The sequence below is a fragment of the Grus americana genome, chromosome 7 (assembly GCF_028858705.1).
Source record: "Grus americana isolate bGruAme1 chromosome 7, bGruAme1.mat, whole genome shotgun sequence".
Taxonomy (NCBI): Eukaryota; Metazoa; Chordata; class Aves; order Gruiformes; family Gruidae; genus Grus; species Grus americana.
The window spans coordinates 14729543-14746073 of record NC_072858.1 but is presented as its reverse complement, the minus strand read 5'-3'; the positions used below and the strand labels follow the sequence as shown (position 1 = coordinate 14746073).

The window sequence follows — 16531 nt, the reverse complement described above, 5'->3', positions numbered from 1 at the left end:
GGAAGCACTGGTGAGCACTGGGGTGTGCTGAGCAGCCCTGATCCTCAGCCCTGGTCAGTGGTGAGCAGCCCCGGTCAGCACTGGGTAGTGCTGGTCAGCGTTGGTCAGCACTGGTCAGCCCCGGGCAGCACTGGTCGGTGCTGGACAGCCTCGGGGTGTCCATGCTCGGGGTGAATTCCGAGTCTGAGGTGTCCCGAGGGCGGCTATGGGGGGACAAGAGCCCCGAGGGGGCCGGCCCCGGGCAGAGGCGGCCCCTCCGCGGCGGTACCCCCCGCCCGCCGCGGGCCCTGCGCCTTCCCGACTCTTCTGGCCCCCGGCGCTCGCCGTAGCGGCGCCCGGCGGGGACAGGCGGGGCGTGGGCAGGGTAAGATGGCGGCGGGGGGCGCGGCGGACGCCCAGGCGCGTTTCGGCCACTCGGTGAAGGGGCTCCTGACCGAGAAGGTGACGAGCTGCGGCACCGACGTGATCGCCCTCACCAAGCAGGTGCTGAAGGGCTCCCGCAGCGCCGAGGTGAGCGGCGGGTGCGGCCGACCGGCCGACTACAGGACCCGGCATGAAGGCGGCCGCGAGGCCTACGAGGAGGAGCCGGGAACGGCGGGCGATCTGGGCCGGGCCGGCCGGGTCCCCACCCCAGGGCAGTGCTTGTCGGGGGTGTCGGCCGAGCCGGACGGCGTGGCCAGGGAGCCGCGGCCCGGCCGAGCCCCGCCGGCTGCTGAGTGTGGGCGCCGGATGCGGGCGGGCGGCGCGGGGCATGCTGGGGGCTGTAGTCCGCGGCGGGCGCGGGGCATGCTGGGAGCTGTAGTCCGGGGGGGGGGGGCGGGGTGGCATCCCTGCGACTGGGCAGGGGACGGGGACAGCGGGGCCCGGGCTGCGGGCATGGCGGGGCCGGCGGGGCACCGCCGTAGGGCTCTTGGGCCGCGGGTGCCTCTGACAGCGCTGGGTGGCTGCCTTTACCTCATGACATCTCTCGGAGTGGCAGACTGGAGCGATGCCTCGGGCTCTCCCGAAGCCTGTGTGCTCCGACGGGTGGGCACAGCACCGCGGTGCTCCCCACAACCCTTGCACCGTGTCACCCGGGGCCCCCGGACTGTCAGCCTTGCGTGCAGGTCTGCTGAGCGGCCGTCGCAAGTGTCTCGGGAAACGCAGAGCTGCTGCCTTTCAGCCTGGTCTGTGCATTTGCTTTTTAGCTCCTGGGTCAAGCTGCTAGAAACATGGTGATGCAAGAGGATGCCATCCTGCACTCGGAAGATGTAAGCTGTGTTTATTTGTTAGAGCAACAGTGTTTCTAGTGGACAGGAGGAGAGGAGGGTTATAAGAATAGATATGCAGCCATGTTACTGGAGCCCTGAAACGAAATACATGAGTTCAGGCAGCAGGGCTGGTGGGCATGATAATTTACTGCTTCTTCAAACCCTTGTGTGCTGCTGGCCTTCCAGCGTCCTGCAGCCCAAGCCAGCCCTTAAGCCATGCATCCCTACCAGAAAGCTTGAGGGCCCATAGGCTGAAAGAAAGCACTTAGTTCTGTGCCTGTCACTGGGACAGAAGAGGGGAACGTATTGCTGCTGACAGGTACTGGTGGGGGTGTTTCGGAAGCAGTGCAGTTGTACAGTGATGGCCGTGCTGGAGGAACTCCCTGGGCGTTGGGACAGCTTACCCTGTGATTCTGGGGAACTGCCCCTGTCGGACATTCATTCTTTCTCTTGTTCTCCACAGAGTTTAAGGAAAATGGCCATAATAACCACTCATCTACAGTACCAGTAAGTAGAGGACATCACATTCTCTCTGGGGAGCCGAGTGGATCCCTTGATCCCTTTCTGTTCTACTTAAAGACTTTGCATGAAGCCCACTCAGATGGATCCCTCTTGCCCGGCTCCTCAAAGCCGAGCAGACCCTGGAGCTGGGATCTTCCAGCCCTCTCCAGCTCCACTGGTACAGCTCAGGCTGTTTTGGGGTGGGAGCTGAGAGTTTTGCCTCCTGTTTGCCATGCGCTGTGTCTCCTGTGAGAGTGTGTGACGCATCTAGGGCTAAGGGGGAGAAGCCAGTGTTGCTGCTGTCCTCTCAGGACTTAATCCAGAAACACACTGGGGTTTTGGCCTCCTGAGCCCTTTTCTTCAACATAACATAAACCCTGTTGCTGAGATTTTGTTTTTCTAATGCTCTTTTTGTCTCCTTTTCTCATCTAGGCAAGAAGCAATTCAGAAGAAGTGAGTACTCAGCTGAAGGAATGCCAGGAGGACCTGGGGACAGTATGGGGGTTCATGGAAAGGGAAAAGTGATGGAGCGGCATGGGGGAAAACAGAGTGAAAAGGTTTTTGCAGTTGCCGTTGAAGCAGATGCTGGCCCAGAGGGACAGTGTTTCAGTATTGTGAAGAGATGGGAGTTTGAGTGAAGGGTTGATTTATACCAAAACTTCCATTTGTTTCAGTAACATGATAGAGCCTGCGAGGTTGTTTGTGATAGGAGATGAGGGTGGCATAGAGCAGAGCTGTCTGCTTATGGGCCCACAAAATGAGGTTTGCCTTGTGGGGACACAGAGGTGGATTGGGGAGCCCCAGGGTTTCTCTTTGCTGTAGTGTCAGCACTAGAGCTGTTCTGTCCCTTGAGCACAGACAGCGCAGTGCAGGCTGGGGAGCAGATCTCACTGTGAACCTCTTCTTTCTTGGTCCCTAGTGTCGAGCAGTCGTCAAACCTACAGGACCAGCTGAGTCACTTGCTGAAATGAAGCGTAGCCAAAGGCACGAGGACATCTTGACTAGCATTGAAGGCGGCAAAGAGTCCTTTCCCCTCCAGATCCCGGGGTTCAGACCTATGTCTGGATGGTGCTGGATGTCAGCTGGGATATGTGCCGTCTGTGTTTCCATGCATGTGGGCCCCTCTCACGTGCCTCCATCCACGTCTCTGCTCTAGAAAGCTCACCTGCTCGCCAGCGCCTAACTGAAACAAACTTACCTGAAACTTTACTCCCTCCAACAATTCCTGTGTCCACTTATTTCCCATGTAGTGTGAGGTGGTCAGCCCACACCACCACCCCTGGCAAGAAATGCATAAAATCGAGCCATGGGTTTTAAATACAGGTGCCTGACGCTGGTCTGTATTTAGACACCAAGATGGCACAGAGTGAATTTATTTAGGGTATGTTAATCGGTGGGAGCTGTAAGTGCCTGGGTGGATGAGAGAGGTGCTTCAGTGTAGACTGAGGTGCCAGTCCCAGGTCGGAATTTCTGAAAGTGGGAATCTGGGCATATACCTCTGTCACTGGTCCCGCTGGACATGGTTTGGCCAGCATCCTTCTCGGAGGTTATCTTACTTTCCACTCTGCCAGAGTTTGGAACGTCATCTCCTTGCCAACCCATCTGCTCTGCCTTCAGCCTTCAGCTGCATTCCTCTGCCTGGGCAGCTGCTCCAGCTCTTGATGAAGCAGCCTTGGCTGTGGTGTGTGTTTGTATCTGGTTGGGAAGGGGTCCAAAGGCCCGGCCAGGGAGCAGGCAGGAGAGCATCACGAGCTGCTGTGCTCAGTTCTGCACTGCTCTGTGTTGGAGGACTAGTGACCGGGCTCCTGTTCGCATCCCGGGGAGTGACATCAGGCCCAGGCTATAAATACTGAGTCTTGCTTTTGGTTAGTCACTTATCTGGAACACTTGGAGCGCATGGGAAGCACTTGTTTGCCCAAGTGTGCTTTTCATCAGCTGATAGGAGAAGGCAGGCTGAGAGCGGGCATTGGCCTGCCATGTTCCTGTTGGAGAGCTGCTGGGATCTGGCTCCCGTGCCGCAGAGCCTTCTCCTGGGCTGAATTTCACCATCCCCTCAGTGCCACTGCCTCTTTGGGCTTCACCTGGTGGCTCCTGCATCCCCATGAAGGTGCCACTGTTTGCCCAGGGGCCATGGTGGGTATTTTTGCCTTGGGAGGGGGTCCTGATCCCCAGCTTTGCACAGGCACTTTGGGAATGAGGGTTTTCCCTGAGCTGCTGGAGAAGCTGTGACTCACTTGCTGGGAATAAAAGCTGCCCTGAACACCACCAAACTGCAGCAGAGTCTACTGGATGCCATCGCTGGCGGGCCCTGTGTAGGGGGAGACTGGCACAGTGGGTCTCTGCCCCCCAGTGTCGCCCATCATGCTTCAGCACCGGGGGCTTTGTTGCAGATGCAGTGTGTCCTTGCTGCAGGGGGCTCGTGCCCCCCAAGGTCCCATCCTCTGCAGGGGCCAGAGCAGCCCTGCAGCATTAAACTTGGGTCTCCCTGCATTTGGGGCAAGCAGGGACGGGGCTGTGCCATGGGGTGCAGAGCTGTTGGGGAGGGGGAGGCAGCAGGTGGGTTTTAGGTGTGTGGGTGCAGGCGCGGACTGTGGGTGATGGCAACGTGACCCCACGGGAGCAGGGCCAGCTCCCCAAGCTGTGCCTGGGGCCCTGCGGGGAGGCTGCAGGGCCGTGTGCCCGGGGTCTGCGCCAGGCGGGAGCCGGTGTCGGGGCGGAAGCCAGGCCTGGGGTGGCGCAGGGTGCCGGGGCGGAGCGTGGCCCAAGCTGGGCAGAGTCCGTCCAAGGCGCTGCGGCTGGAGGCAGTAAGGCAGCCTGGGGCTTCTGCTGCAGGGTGCCGGGGCCTCCCCGGGGGCACCCCTGGGGCCGAGGGCTCTCTGCAAAGTGGAGGGGGGGATTTTGCATAGGGGGAAGTTTGGGGGGGCTCATGTCTCCAGGGCAACTGCGACTGGGGGCCTTGGGGGGGTGAAGTTGTCAGGTGTCCCCAGGAGTATCCCACTAGGCTGCAAGTTTGGAGGGTCTCCCTGGGTACTGCCAGAGTGGGTGGGGGGCAAAAAAGTGCTCCTGTGTTTGGGGGAAGAGGGGGGGTTCAGGGCCTTTGGGAGGGCCTGGTGCGGTGCCCATCGCTGTGGCATCAAGCAGCAGCCCCACGTCCCGTTGCAGTGGCAGCCCCCTGCGGAGAGCAGATCCACCGGGAGGTGCAGGTGAGGGGCGCAAGTGGGAGCTGGCAGGGGGACGGGGGGAACTGGGCAGGGGGGGCTGAGCCCAGGTTGTGCCAGGATGGCTGCTGCGGTCAAAGGACAAAGCTTATTTTGGGGCCCAGAAAAAAACATTAGATGCTGTCGGCTGGTTTGCTCCCATTTCCGCTGAGCAACCCCGCATTTCCCTGCCCTCATTCCCTGTGCCCCTCTTGGCTGGGGAAATGGTGGCTGCAGCCTGCAAAGTTACTGCAAATGGGAATTAAATTCCCTACTGCACAAACACATCTGTGCATGCAAGCAAGGGGAGCTGGGGAGGATGGGGGCAAAGGAATGCTTGATGTTAGCCTAATTTGTAGCTGGGTGTGAACGAGAGTGCCTGGAGGACATGAGGGATGCGTACAAGCCAAGCGCAGGAATGGAGCCCACGTTTTGGTGCATGGGGAGCTCCCTGAGCGCAGCTCGCTGTAGTTTGGTGGCCTCTGTCCTTCCCATCTCAGGATTACTATGGCAAAGAGCTGCAGAAGTCGGAGGACCTGAAAACCAATGCATGCGTCACCTCAGCCAGGCCCCTTCCCAAGGCGGTGAGAGATGCTTTGGAGCGTGTCCACGAGGAGGTGGTGGCCAGGTAAAACCTGGGGTGTCCCCTCCGTTGCTGCATCCCTGTGAGCTGCAGCCCCCCCTGGATCACCATACTGTGGGGGCACGTCTGCCCGGCTCAGCTCAGCATTCCCCCAGATACTACGGCTGTGGTCTGGTGATCCCCGAGTGCCTGGCATCATGCCGGATCCTGGACCTGGGCAGTGGCAGCGGCAGAGACTGCTACCTGCTGAGCCAGCTGGTTGGGGAGCAGGGCCACGTCACCGGGATAGACATGACTGAGGGCCAGGTACGGCGTGGAGCCGGGGCTTCCCCTCGTTCCCCCAGCATCCCCCCACTGTTGTTCCCTTCCTCCTCCCAGGTCAAGGTGGCGAAGAAGCACATTGCTTACCACATGGACAAGTTTGGCTACCAAAAGCCAAATGTGGAGTTCCTCCAGGGCTACATGGAGAAGCTGGGTGATGCTGGGCTGGCTGACGAGAGCTACGATATTGTCATGTAGGTACCACACAGGGCACTGCTACCCCTGGTCCTGCTGCTGCCTGGGGCCGTGGGTTGGGGTCCAGGTCCACATCCCACTGAGTTGCCTGCTTCAGGAGCATGTTAGGGCAGGGAAAATCCCAAGGCAGAGTCTGGGCTGGAGCCTGGGAATATACAAACTGCCCTTCTCATGGTCAAATTGGCATCTCCAAATCCTGGGCGAAGCAATGGGACAAGCAGCAGCTGGTGGATGTGCAGCATCTGGTGGTGCTGAGCATGTCAGAGGGTGCGAATGAGCCTTGGTCTCCTCCTCACCAGCTCCAACTGCGTGATCAACCTCGCCCCCGACAAGAGGGCCGTGCTGCAGGAGGCCTACCGCGTGCTGAAGGTAATGCTGGGGCTGGTGCCCGCAGCGGGAAGGGAACGGGGTTGGGGTGGCCCTGCTTTTGGGGTGCCACTGGGATGCAGCAAATGGGATCCGTCAAGGCAGGGATGCGGGATGGGGCCAGGGGAGGGCACCTCTGCAGGGTAGGTCCCGAGCAGGGTGGCATTATGGGGCGCCCAGTTCTCCCTGCCCCTTTTGTCCCATTGCTTCTTGAGGTTTCCCTTCACTCCTTGCTGCCTTCCAGCCCGGGGGAGAGATGTACTTCAGCGACGTCTATGCCAGCCAGCGCCTGAGCGAGGCCATCCGGAAGCACAGGGTGCTGTGGGGTGCGTAGGGCTCCAGGATGGGGGTGGCATGGGATGGGGGGACAGGACCTTTGCCTCCATCACCCATGTCTGTGGTCTTGTGCCAGGCGAGTGCCTGGCGGGAGCCCTGTACTGGAGAGACCTGTACAGCATCGCCGAGGAGGTGGGGTTCAGCCCGCCGTGCCTGGTCACTGCCAGCCCCATCACCATCAGCAACAAGGAGCTAGAGAGCATCATTGGTGAGGGTCTGACCAGGGAGCGTCAGCTCCGGGCAGCCATGGGGAGCTGTACTGGGATCCTGGGCTCTGCTGGTTCCCAGCCAGGGTGCTTGGTGCCCAACACACCACCCTCTCTCCTGCAGGTGACTGCCACTTCGTCTCTGCGACTTTCCGCCTGTTCAAGGTGCCCGATAGCAGCCGGGCCGGGCCAGTCCAGGTCATCTACAATGGCGGGATTGTGGGGCATGAGCGAGAGCTGGTGTTTGACGCCAACTTCACCTTCAAGGTGCGGAGAGGCATGCTAGGGCTCCCCAGGATGCCAAGTAGTCCTGGTCTGTAAGGATGGGGTAAAGCTGATGAAGCAGTGCTGCTGAGAAGCATCCTCTGTGATTTTGGGGGTAAACTTTGGTAGAGAGGATGGTGGGTGGGGGCAGAGGGGCTGTATAAACCAGAGGAGATGCAAACAAGGGTAGGAAAGGGAGCCAGACCCATGCATCGAATTGGGGTGAAGGTAGGAGCAGGACATCCATGGTGGCTTCACAGGAGGGTTTGAAGCCAGTTGCTTGGTCGTTGTGGGTATTTCTCAAAGTTTTGGGCCAGGCTGTGCCCCTGCTTTTGCTCCCCTCATCATCTGGCTGGGTGGCTGGGGTCCCTTGGGCCACATATCCTGGACTCCAGCCCTGTGACTGTCCTTCTACCCCCAGGAAGGAGACGTGGTGGACGTGGATGCTGAGATGGCTGCAATCTTGCGGAGCTCCAGGTTTGCAGAGGAGTTCCTGATCCAAGCTGGTGGGGCCAATGCTGCTGCACCACAGGACTGCTGTTGCAAGGGGGTGAAGGTTGGTAGCAGGCAGCTCCATGGCTAGATTCAGGGATGGGGACATCAGAGTTGTCCTGGGGTATCAGAAGGGGCTATGGCATGACACCAAGTGACCTGAATCCTTCTGGGCCAGGCAGAAGCTCATGGGGCACCGAGGCTGGTGCCTGAGTTTGGGCAACTGCACCCCGGTGCAGGTTGGAGCCCTCCAAATGGGGGGCCTGCTCTAACCACCAGGTGTGAGAGCCCCTTGCCGCCCCAGCGTGTCCATGGGGGCTGCCGAGGCTGACAGCTAGACCTGCCTGAGGTCTCCCAAGGGGAGACATCCTTCCCTCAGGAGATGGCTGGGGACAGCCTGCCCCAGGGAGGTGATGGCCCATCCCCATGGCTTCTTGCAGCCCTTCACTCTCCCAGCTGCTGACGTGAGCTTGGCCCTGGCTGCCAGCCCCGACCCCGCAGCACAAAGCTGGAAGCCTCTCTCCTCCTCTCTGTGGTGGTCTCTCCAGCCTGTAGATGGGCCAGGAGAGGCAAGGGAGATAATGCCCTGCAGCTGCGTGTCCCTGAAACACAACCTTGTACTTGAGGAAGGGGAGATGTTCTTGGGTCCCTGTCCAAGCAGGAGGCATTTCTCAGATAAAAGCTGTGCCAAAGTCCCAGAGAAGGTCTGGCTTCCTCCTTGTGGCAGGGAAAAGCAGCAGGAGTGACCCAGGGGCTGCCCCCACGTTAGCTATGGAGGCTGGGCTGCCCCACTGGCAGAGAGTGAATCAGGGCAAAAAATGCCACTTTCCAGGGGTGACTCCTGCTTCCCTCTGGCCTGATCCTGCCCCGGGTTGTTCTTTGCCCTCCAGGAGAAGATCTGTGATCCCTTCCAGCTGCTGGAGCGACTGGCAGCCCCGCGTCCTGCCTGTGGTCCCGGTGGCACCTGTGGTCCCCCGGGATGCTGCTGAGCGGCGAGCAATGCCCCCGCGCCGGTGGATGTCAGTGGGGCAGGAGGATGGTGGCCAGCAGCATTCCACTTCCACAGGAGAGCAAATAAATGGCTGAGCTCAAAGTCTGTGTCCTGTCAGGGCTGGTGGGGCAGGTTGTGCCTGGTTGTGGTGAGGACGGGTAGCCATCCTGTGGGTCCCCTCGCTATGGGGCTGGGAGCGGCTGCATGGCTTCCCCACACAGGCAGGGATGGTCTTTGGAAAGGGGTCGTGGGTCCCTGCGTGTGGGACAGCAGGTCTAGTGTGGGTTTGGCAGCAGCTGCGTGCTGGTGTTGAGCCCACGGAGCAGAGCAGAGACGTTTGCAGAAGGCAGCATGGCAGAGTGGGGTGCAAAAGGTGGCCCCGGCGCAATGCAGGGCCCGACCCTGCAGCATGCACCCCTCTGCATGAGCCTGCCTCCAATTTGAGGTCTTGGGGAGCCCACGGCCAAGACACAAATGCTTCTGAGAAATGAAAGGCACAGCATTTGCTTTTTTCCTTCTTTTGATCTCCCCATGTTAACCCTCCACACACAGGGAGCCGCAAGCATCTGCCAGGCAGATTCCATGCCAGCTCCTGGCAGTGGGGTGAGCAGCTCAATAACGTGGTTGCAAATGAACATCTCCCCAGGGTGGTGGGTGAGAAGGATGGTCACCTCCCGGGGGCTCGCCCGGCCCTGCTTTTCCATGAACAGCTCAACATGGCACACGGGGTGCAGAGGGATGTCCCCGTTATTTGCATTCAGGACGGGGGATGCCCCAAGCGCAGCTCCCCACGCCTTGTCTCGCTTGCAGCCCCACAGCCCGTTCCAGGAGACGGGAATTGCTCTCCCTTTCCCTGTGCAGTGCTGCTGAGGTTTCTGTTTTCCCCCGGACTCCATCTAGCGGGAAAGCCCCGAGTCGCCTGCAAGCATTGCACCTGCAGACTTCTGCAGGGAAATGCAGCAATTCTGGAAAAGCAGAAACCCGGCTGGCCGCATCCTGCAGCGGGTGAGGAGCGAGGGCTTCGATGCTGTGGTGGGAAGCGATGGGCTGTGCTCCTGTCACCCCGTGCCAGTCCCGCATGCCCTGGCCCGGAGCGGCTGTTTGGGACAGGCTGGGGGCTGCTGAACAGCAGCGGCACCTGAGCCCTTGGGTGAGCAGCTGAGCTTAGAAATGAGGGACTGTTTCCACCCCTCCTCACACACTGATTTTCCAGGAGGGTCCAGATTTGCTCTCTCTGCCATTTAAATGGGATCTTGCTATGGCATGGGGGGAGATAAAAAGCAAGCAATTAAATATTTGGGTTCAAAAAGAAACGTGGGCAAGTGCCAAGGATGTTCTGCAGTAGCGGTGGCTGAGAGTGTCCGGGTGGTAAGGAGGCGTTTGCCGAACATCTGGAATGAAAAGCGTGAGCAGTCAGGTGATGCCCGACTGTTGCGCAGCAATGGGAAATCCAGAAACAGGTGTGACAGCCCAGAATCCTTAACCTGCCCTCTGCCATCAGCGAAGCAGGGGAGTGACTAATTCACAATTCAGACATTAAACATATAAATAATGCCCATAAATATGGTTTTCTGGTAAGTTGCCTTGCCTGCCTGTCCTTTTGGCTTTAGATGAAACTATGAGTCTGACCTGGGAGTACAAAATTTTGTAAGTTGTTGGGTTTAGAGCTATACCATGATTAAAAAAAAAAAAAATCCTTGGTGTTATCTGGAGTCAACAGGGCATGGATTAGCTGGCTTCAGGTAGGGCTCCCTGGCGGACCAGCCTTGGGGGCAGCTGTGGCCTGATGAGCGAGAGGAGCTCTGAAATTGTGATGAAGGACCTCACTGATGGGACCTTGGGAAGGACCTGCTGAAAACACAACCAAGATGCTGTTTAATCCCCCCACCCCCCCACCCCCTGCATAGCCCTCTTCTGCGATCACTTACAAAGACTTTCTCAAAGTCCCCAAACAGCTCATCCAGGGAGGTTTGTGGCAATTAGCTCCTGCTAGCAGAGAGAGCTTTCCCAGTGTGAACAGAAGAGCAGATTGGGTGGGGGTGGGGGGTGGGGTGTATGTCCTACCTGCAAACCCCTTCATTAAAAAGGCATGAGTCCCTGCCGCGGCCTTTCAGCTTGCCTGGGGAGAGAGGCACCCACAGTGCGGTCCCCCCCCTCTCGCATGCATACAGAAAAAGGCCACAGCTAAATGCCATTGCATTTGCATAGCACTATTTTTTTTCCCCAAATTCTCAGCGTTTCTGGGAGGAAGCAGCTAAGAGGACTTGACTTTGGTTTTGAGCATTACAGTAGGGGTCCTCACCAGGCTGTGGATATCTTGTGTGCGTGGGGTGTCTTGTCTGCCTGGCTTTGCTTGTACATGCACAGCCTTGGGGTTTTTCGCCCCCAAGCTGTGAAAAAAGAGGGGGTTCCCACATGAGGAACCCCAAAACAATCTGTCCAACGCCACGGTCTGGGTGTTTTGATGACTGTAGGGATGGGCCAAATCACCTTCTCCCAGTGTGAAGCTCTGCAGCGTTGGTGCCCTCCCTCTGCAGGCAGGGAGGGTGCTGTGAGGGCAGGAGCCCTAAGTTGGGGTGCTCTGATTCACCCGAGGTGAAAGGGAAATGATTCCTGAGCCCCTGCTCACTGTGGTTAGCAGGGAGTCGCTGTGGCTCGGGGGTATCTGTCCCCTCCCTGGGGGAGCAGACCTGCAGAACTCCCCCAGGATGAGCTGAATGAGCTTTGGGGCCAGAAAAGATTTGTGGCTACAGCCCCCCAGAGCACCGTGCTCTGCTCCCCGCCGGATTGGGTTGTCCCGCACAATCCTCTACCCTCCCATTTTCCATGCGCTAAGGACGAGCGGAGCGGAGCGGAGCGCCCGGGGAGGCTTTGAACGTCCCCAGCGGGAGCTCCAAAGCCCCGGCCCCACTCATGCCGAGTCTCGGCGGGGGGTTTGGCTAATTTGATGAGGCTGGAGGTGCCCCGGGCGGCCGAGCAAAAGGCGGGGGGATGAGGTAGAAGAGCGCGGCTTGTCCATATTTAATATTTCATGTTTAATATTTAATGTTTAGTTTCGATCGCAGGAACGACAAAGCCGAGGAAATGCTGGGGCGCGGGGCGGGGTGCCCCGCGGGGCGGAGGATGCCCGGGGGCCGGAGTGCGACGCCTGAATCTTTTAATCGTTGCACAGTACCGCACCGACGGCCGCTCGGGGGCAGAGCGGGGAGCGGGCACGGCCGGACGGTGCCGGGAGAGCCGCGGCCCCCGGCCGCCAGCAGAGCCGGTGCCGAGGACGCGGCCCCGAGCACGGGGCAGCCCCGAGGAGCCCTCCGACCCGCTGCCGGGGGAAGGGCGCAGACGGGAGGGCGAGGGGATGCTCCCCGCCGGGCCGGGCCGGGCCGTGCTGCTTGGGGCCACCAGGGGGCGCTGCGCGACCGCCGACCGATGAAGTGGAGGGGCGGGGGGGTACGGGGAACCGGCGGGGCGGTGCACCGGGGCCGCTGCTGCAGGGGACGAGCGGAGCGGCGGGTCCGTGGGCAGCGGCAGCTGCAGCGGACCGGGCCGGGGCGGCGGGGGGAGCAGTCCCGTCCCGACCGCCCCGTCCCACGGCTCGGGGGCCCGCGAGCCGCCCCGCCGAGCGCCGCACGCGCCGTCCCCGGCCCGCCGGCCGCACCGCGCCCCCATTGGTCGCGCCCCTCCGAGGCTCCGCCCCGCCGGCCCCGAGTCCCGTCGCCATTGGCCGTGGCCGCGCGGCTGGCCCCGCCCCCGCCCGCCTGGCGTACACACCGGAGTCACGCGCCCCCCGGGCTGGGGAGGCCGTGGAGGGCGGCGGGGCGGGGCCGGGCCGCCATTGGCGAGGAGGCGGGCGCTGATTGGCTGCGCGCGGCGCCGGGCCCGCCCCCCGCGAGGCGGGCGGGGAGGGGCGGGGAGGGCAGCGGCTTGAGGCGGTGCTCGGCTCGGCCCGGCCCGGCAGTCGCCGCCTGTCGGGTCCCGCGGGCAGCAGTGCCCGCCGCCTCGCCCGCCGCCGCGCCGCGCCGCGCCCGCCACCGCCGCCGCCGGGGGAGCCGGGGCACGCCGCAGGCGCCGCGCGGCGATGCGGGGCCGCGGCGGCGCCGAGCCCTGACTAAAGATGGCCGCGCTGCCCGGTGGGAACATGGCGGGGGGCGGCCGGGGGGCGCGGGTGGTGCTGCTGCTGCTGCTCGGCGGTTGCCTGGGCTGGCGGCCCCCAGCCGCCGCCGCCGCCGCGCCGTCCGCCGCCGCCGCCGTCGTCCCCCCCTCGGCGGCGGCGGCGGAGGAGACGGTGATCATCGGCCTGCGGCTGGAGGACACGGACGACGTCTCCTTCATGGAGGGGGGCGCGCTGCGGGTGAGCGAGCGGACGCGGGTGAAGCTGCGGGTCTACGGGCAGAACATCAATAACGAGACCTGGTCACGCATCGCCTTCACGGAGCACGAGCGGCGGCGGGGCGGGCGGGCGGCGGCGGGGGCGGTGGGGCGCGGCGGGGGCGGCGGCGGCGGGGCGGCGGGCGGCGGCGGCGCCCCGCAGCGCTGCGGCATCCGCACCTCGGACATCATCATCCTACCGCACATCGTGCTCAACCGCCGCACCTCGGGCATCATCGAGATCGAGATCAAGCCCCTGCGCAAGACGGAGAAGAGCAAGTCCTACTACCTGTGCACCTCTGTCTCGGCCCCCGCCGCCGCTGCACTGGGGCCCGGGGCCACCGGAGGGCTGGCAGGCGCTGAGGGGCCGGCTGGGCCCCCGCCCTGGGGCGAGACCACCTGGATCTACCACGATGGTGAGGACACCAAGATGATCGTTGGTGAGGAAAAGAAGTTCCTGCTGCCCTTCTGGCTGCAGGTCATCTTCATCTCGCTCCTTCTCTGCCTCTCGGGCATGTTCAGCGGCCTCAACCTGGGCCTCATGGCCCTGGACCCCATGGAGCTGCGCATCGTGCAGAACTGTGGCACGGACAAAGAGAAGAACTATGCCAAGCGCATCGAGCCCGTGCGGCGCCAGGGCAACTACCTGCTCTGCTCCCTCCTGCTGGGCAACGTCCTGGTCAACACCACGCTTACCATCCTGCTGGACGATATAGCTGGCTCCGGGCTGGTGGCTGTGGTGGTCTCCACCATCGGTATCGTCATCTTCGGCGAGATCGTGCCACAGGCCATTTGCTCTCGGCACGGCCTGGCCGTGGGCGCCAACACCATCTTCCTCACCAAGTTTTTCATGATGATGACCTTCCCGGCCTCCTACCCCGTCAGCAAGTTGCTGGACTGTGTCCTGGGCCAGGAGATCGGCACGGTCTATAACCGTGAGAAGTTGCTGGAGATGCTGCGGGTCACCGACCCTTATAATGATCTAGTCAAGGAGGAGCTCAACATTATTCAAGGAGCCCTGGAGCTGCGCACCAAGACGGTGGAGGATGTGATGACTCCCCTCCGAGACTGCTTCATGATTGCTGCCGAGGCTGTGCTCGACTTCAACACTATGTCCGAGATCATGGAGAGCGGTTATACCCGCATCCCCGTTTTTGAGGGTGACCGCTCCAACATTGTGGACCTGCTCTTTGTTAAGGACCTGGCTTTTGTGGACCCCGATGACTGCACGCCGCTCAAGACCATCACCCGCTTCTACAACCACCCGCTGCACTTCGTTTTCAACGACACCAAGCTCGATGCCATGCTGGAGGAGTTCAAAAAAGGTGGGCTCGTGCCTGTGGCGGGGGGGGTGGGGGCAGGAGGTGCTGCTCAGTGGTGGTCAGCATCTGCCTTCTTGAGGCGAGGGAGCCCTGCAGCAGAGGCCTCTTGGGTTCCTGCTTGCGGAGGGGTTTGGGAAGGTGCATTCAGGACGGAGAGTGGCTGGTATTCAGGCTTCTGCCAGATCTGCCCATTCCCCAGGCCAGAAAGCTGATATGCGGCTGGTATGTGCCCCCGGCCTCTTTTTCCCCCACTGCACTGGGATGTGTGTGTGGGCATGGTGCCAAGCAAGGTTGTTTTCTTTCTTGCTTTTTCCACTCATCTGTCCATTATAGTGAGAACCGCTGACGGGAATCCGCACCCGTTACTTGGCTGTGTCTTCTCCATGCTTTTTCAGCTGGCCTGACAGTGAGGAGCGGGTGGGCTGCTCGGGTAGGTCACCCGTATTTTTCAGGCTTAGTGTGCGCACACGTGCTGAGATAAACAAGGCATTTTAGCTCCATTCATAGGCTCAGCTGGCTGACCTCAGCTCTGTGCTCATGTTCCAGTTATCTTGATTGACGCTTTGATTTTGTAACTCATAAATAGTTTCAGGGTCTTAAAATATTTTTGAAAGCACCTGTTGGTTCTGCATGTCAGAGTTACAGGTCTCTTTCCTTAGGCTTCCCTCTGCCCCCAGGACCACAGGCTCAGCAAAGTCGTGACCCTTTCTACCTCTCTGGCGTAGCGTGCGTATTAATTGCATCAGAACGAGACTGAGTCTTTCCGGCCCCGTCTTAACTGTAGGAGGTGTTGACCTGACAAATGCATCTTAATTCCTATTATAAGCTTTTGCTTATGAGGAAGGAAAAAACTTTTTTTTCCCTTTTTAAATCTGTTCCTTTCTGCAAGCCAAATAAGAATGCTATATGGCCTGTGCAGGGAAGTGCTTTCAAAGAAATAGTTAAGTGAAATTTCAAACAGATTGGGTATGTGGACTCCCGTTACTGGAAAACAGAAGGCAATGGGAATGCCACGGAGCTGGCTGTACCTGGGGAGATCTGATCAAAGTACCGCTGAACAGCTCAGTCCCTGGGAGATGATCTGGCTGAAAGAGATCTTTACAGCTGCACTGACCCCACAGTTCAGCTAATGGGGAATATTTGAGTTCACCTTTGTCACCTACAAAAGGTACCTTGAAAAGAACTTTGTAAATTGGTGAATGATCTTTCTTGGTAATAAATTTAAATTACCGCTTAAATTTCAGGTGCTGTTTTGTCCACACACTGAGCTTTATTTGTCAGTATGGCATTTGATCTCTTTCTTCCTGCTTAACTCAATTTTGGGGATTTGGAGGATAACCCCATTGGTTTCCTCATCTTTATTTCACCTTCATGAATACCCCTGCTTTTTACTGACCAGTGCAGCAGTGGTTTTCTTTATCTCTTTCCACCTCTGTGTAGCCATGGGGAAACCTTACTCGGGTTTGGAGCCGTTGAAGGAGAGATGAGGGAGAACCTCCCTTGGCCGTGGTTTCTGCACTGCGGGATCTGCAGCTCAGATCTGGGAAACTCAATTATGTCACTAAACTGTTGACTGGTTAAGATGGATTATGCTGCATGTGCAGGCGTAGGGTTTTTCTTCTCCCCCCATCTCCCCACCCCTGTTATTCAGGCTCCAGATGGCATGATGGGGTTCTTAACCTGTAGTGAGACTTGTGTTTTTTCTAGTTTTGTTTGTAGCAATGTGTCTGAAGAAATTGATATTATGTTTGTTCCTTTATTTCCCTTGTCTGAAAGAGATGAAATGCACTCCTGTGTGTTAACATAGGAGTCCTTTTATTTAATAACTGGGAGAATTAGGTGCGCATTTTAATCCTGCAAGTGTGGCTAAGCCAAATATGCCTCCTTACAGTTTCTGAAACTTGTGCTTAAAATAGGCTTCTTAAAAATTCTCCTGGGTTGCTTGGAAGGTGCAGACCAGAAATCGCTTTCCCTGGTAACCAGAGGACTTCCCTTGCCTGCGCTAGGAAACATCCCAGTAGTACAGGTTTAGGATGACTTCCTAACGCTTGTGTTCCCTCCCGAGATCATTGTGTCCTGGAATAATCTCTGTAGTTGTGAATTAATTCAGGCTCGTTTGATCATACTTAAATGTTTATTCCA

General features: G+C 59.5%; 3 protein-coding genes across 6 annotated transcripts in view; all 3 read left to right on the top strand.

The window, feature by feature from the left end:
• The first annotated feature begins 349 nt into the window (after positions 1-349).
• On the top strand, positions 350-4071 carry BORCS7 (BLOC-1 related complex subunit 7). The gene is made up of 5 exons (XM_054832686.1): positions 350-510; positions 1188-1250; positions 1714-1757; positions 2184-2204; positions 2671-4071. Exons 1-5 carry the CDS (start codon positions 370-372, stop codon positions 2720-2722), a joined length of 321 nt encoding a protein of 106 aa, XP_054688661.1. The 5' UTR covers positions 350-369; the 3' UTR covers positions 2723-4071.
• Positions 4072-4453: 382 nt separating this feature from the next.
• Positions 4454-8804, top strand: AS3MT (arsenite methyltransferase). Its single transcript, XM_054832684.1, has 11 exons — positions 4454-4555; positions 4914-4954; positions 5449-5576; positions 5687-5837; positions 5910-6046; positions 6347-6416; positions 6658-6739; positions 6826-6957; positions 7080-7222; positions 7641-7775; positions 8602-8804. Coding segments are annotated over exons 1-11 (1119 nt in total). The 5' UTR covers positions 4454-4554; the 3' UTR covers positions 8701-8804.
• Positions 8805-12649: 3845 nt separating this feature from the next.
• CNNM2 (cyclin and CBS domain divalent metal cation transport mediator 2) overlaps positions 12650-16531 on the top strand; it is a 118754-nt gene continuing 114872 nt past the window's right edge. For all 4 annotated transcript variants that reach the window (XR_008577877.1, XM_054831918.1, XM_054831917.1 and 1 more), the window contains exon 1: positions 12650-14392. Coding sequence is in view for 3 of the 4 variants with exons in the window: in XM_054831918.1 (XP_054687893.1) it covers positions 12814-14392 (1579 nt within the window). In the remaining variant the exon portion in view is untranslated. The remainder of the gene's footprint in view (positions 14393-16531) is intronic.

What these genes read in the sequence shown, in the direction of transcription:
- BORCS7 (XM_054832686.1), top strand. Translation starts at nt 370, where the DNA reads ATGGCGGCGGGGGGCGCGGCGGACGCCCAGGCGCGTTTCGGCCACTCG. An exon ending in CCATCCTGCACTCGGAAGAT is followed by an intron (nt 1,251 to 1,713) that starts GTAAGCTGTGTT and finishes TGTTCTCCACAG; the next exon opens with AGTTTAAGGAAAATGGCCAT. An exon ending in ACCACTCATCTACAGTACCA is followed by an intron (nt 1,758 to 2,183) that starts GTAAGTAGAGGA and finishes TTTCTCATCTAG; the next exon opens with GCAAGAAGCAATTCAGAAGA.
- AS3MT (XM_054832684.1), top strand. An exon ending in TAGACATGACTGAGGGCCAG is followed by an intron (nt 5,838 to 5,909) that starts GTACGGCGTGGA and finishes TCCTCCTCCCAG; the next exon opens with GTCAAGGTGGCGAAGAAGCA. An exon ending in AGGCCTACCGCGTGCTGAAG is followed by an intron (nt 6,417 to 6,657) that starts GTAATGCTGGGG and finishes GCTGCCTTCCAG; the next exon opens with CCCGGGGGAGAGATGTACTT.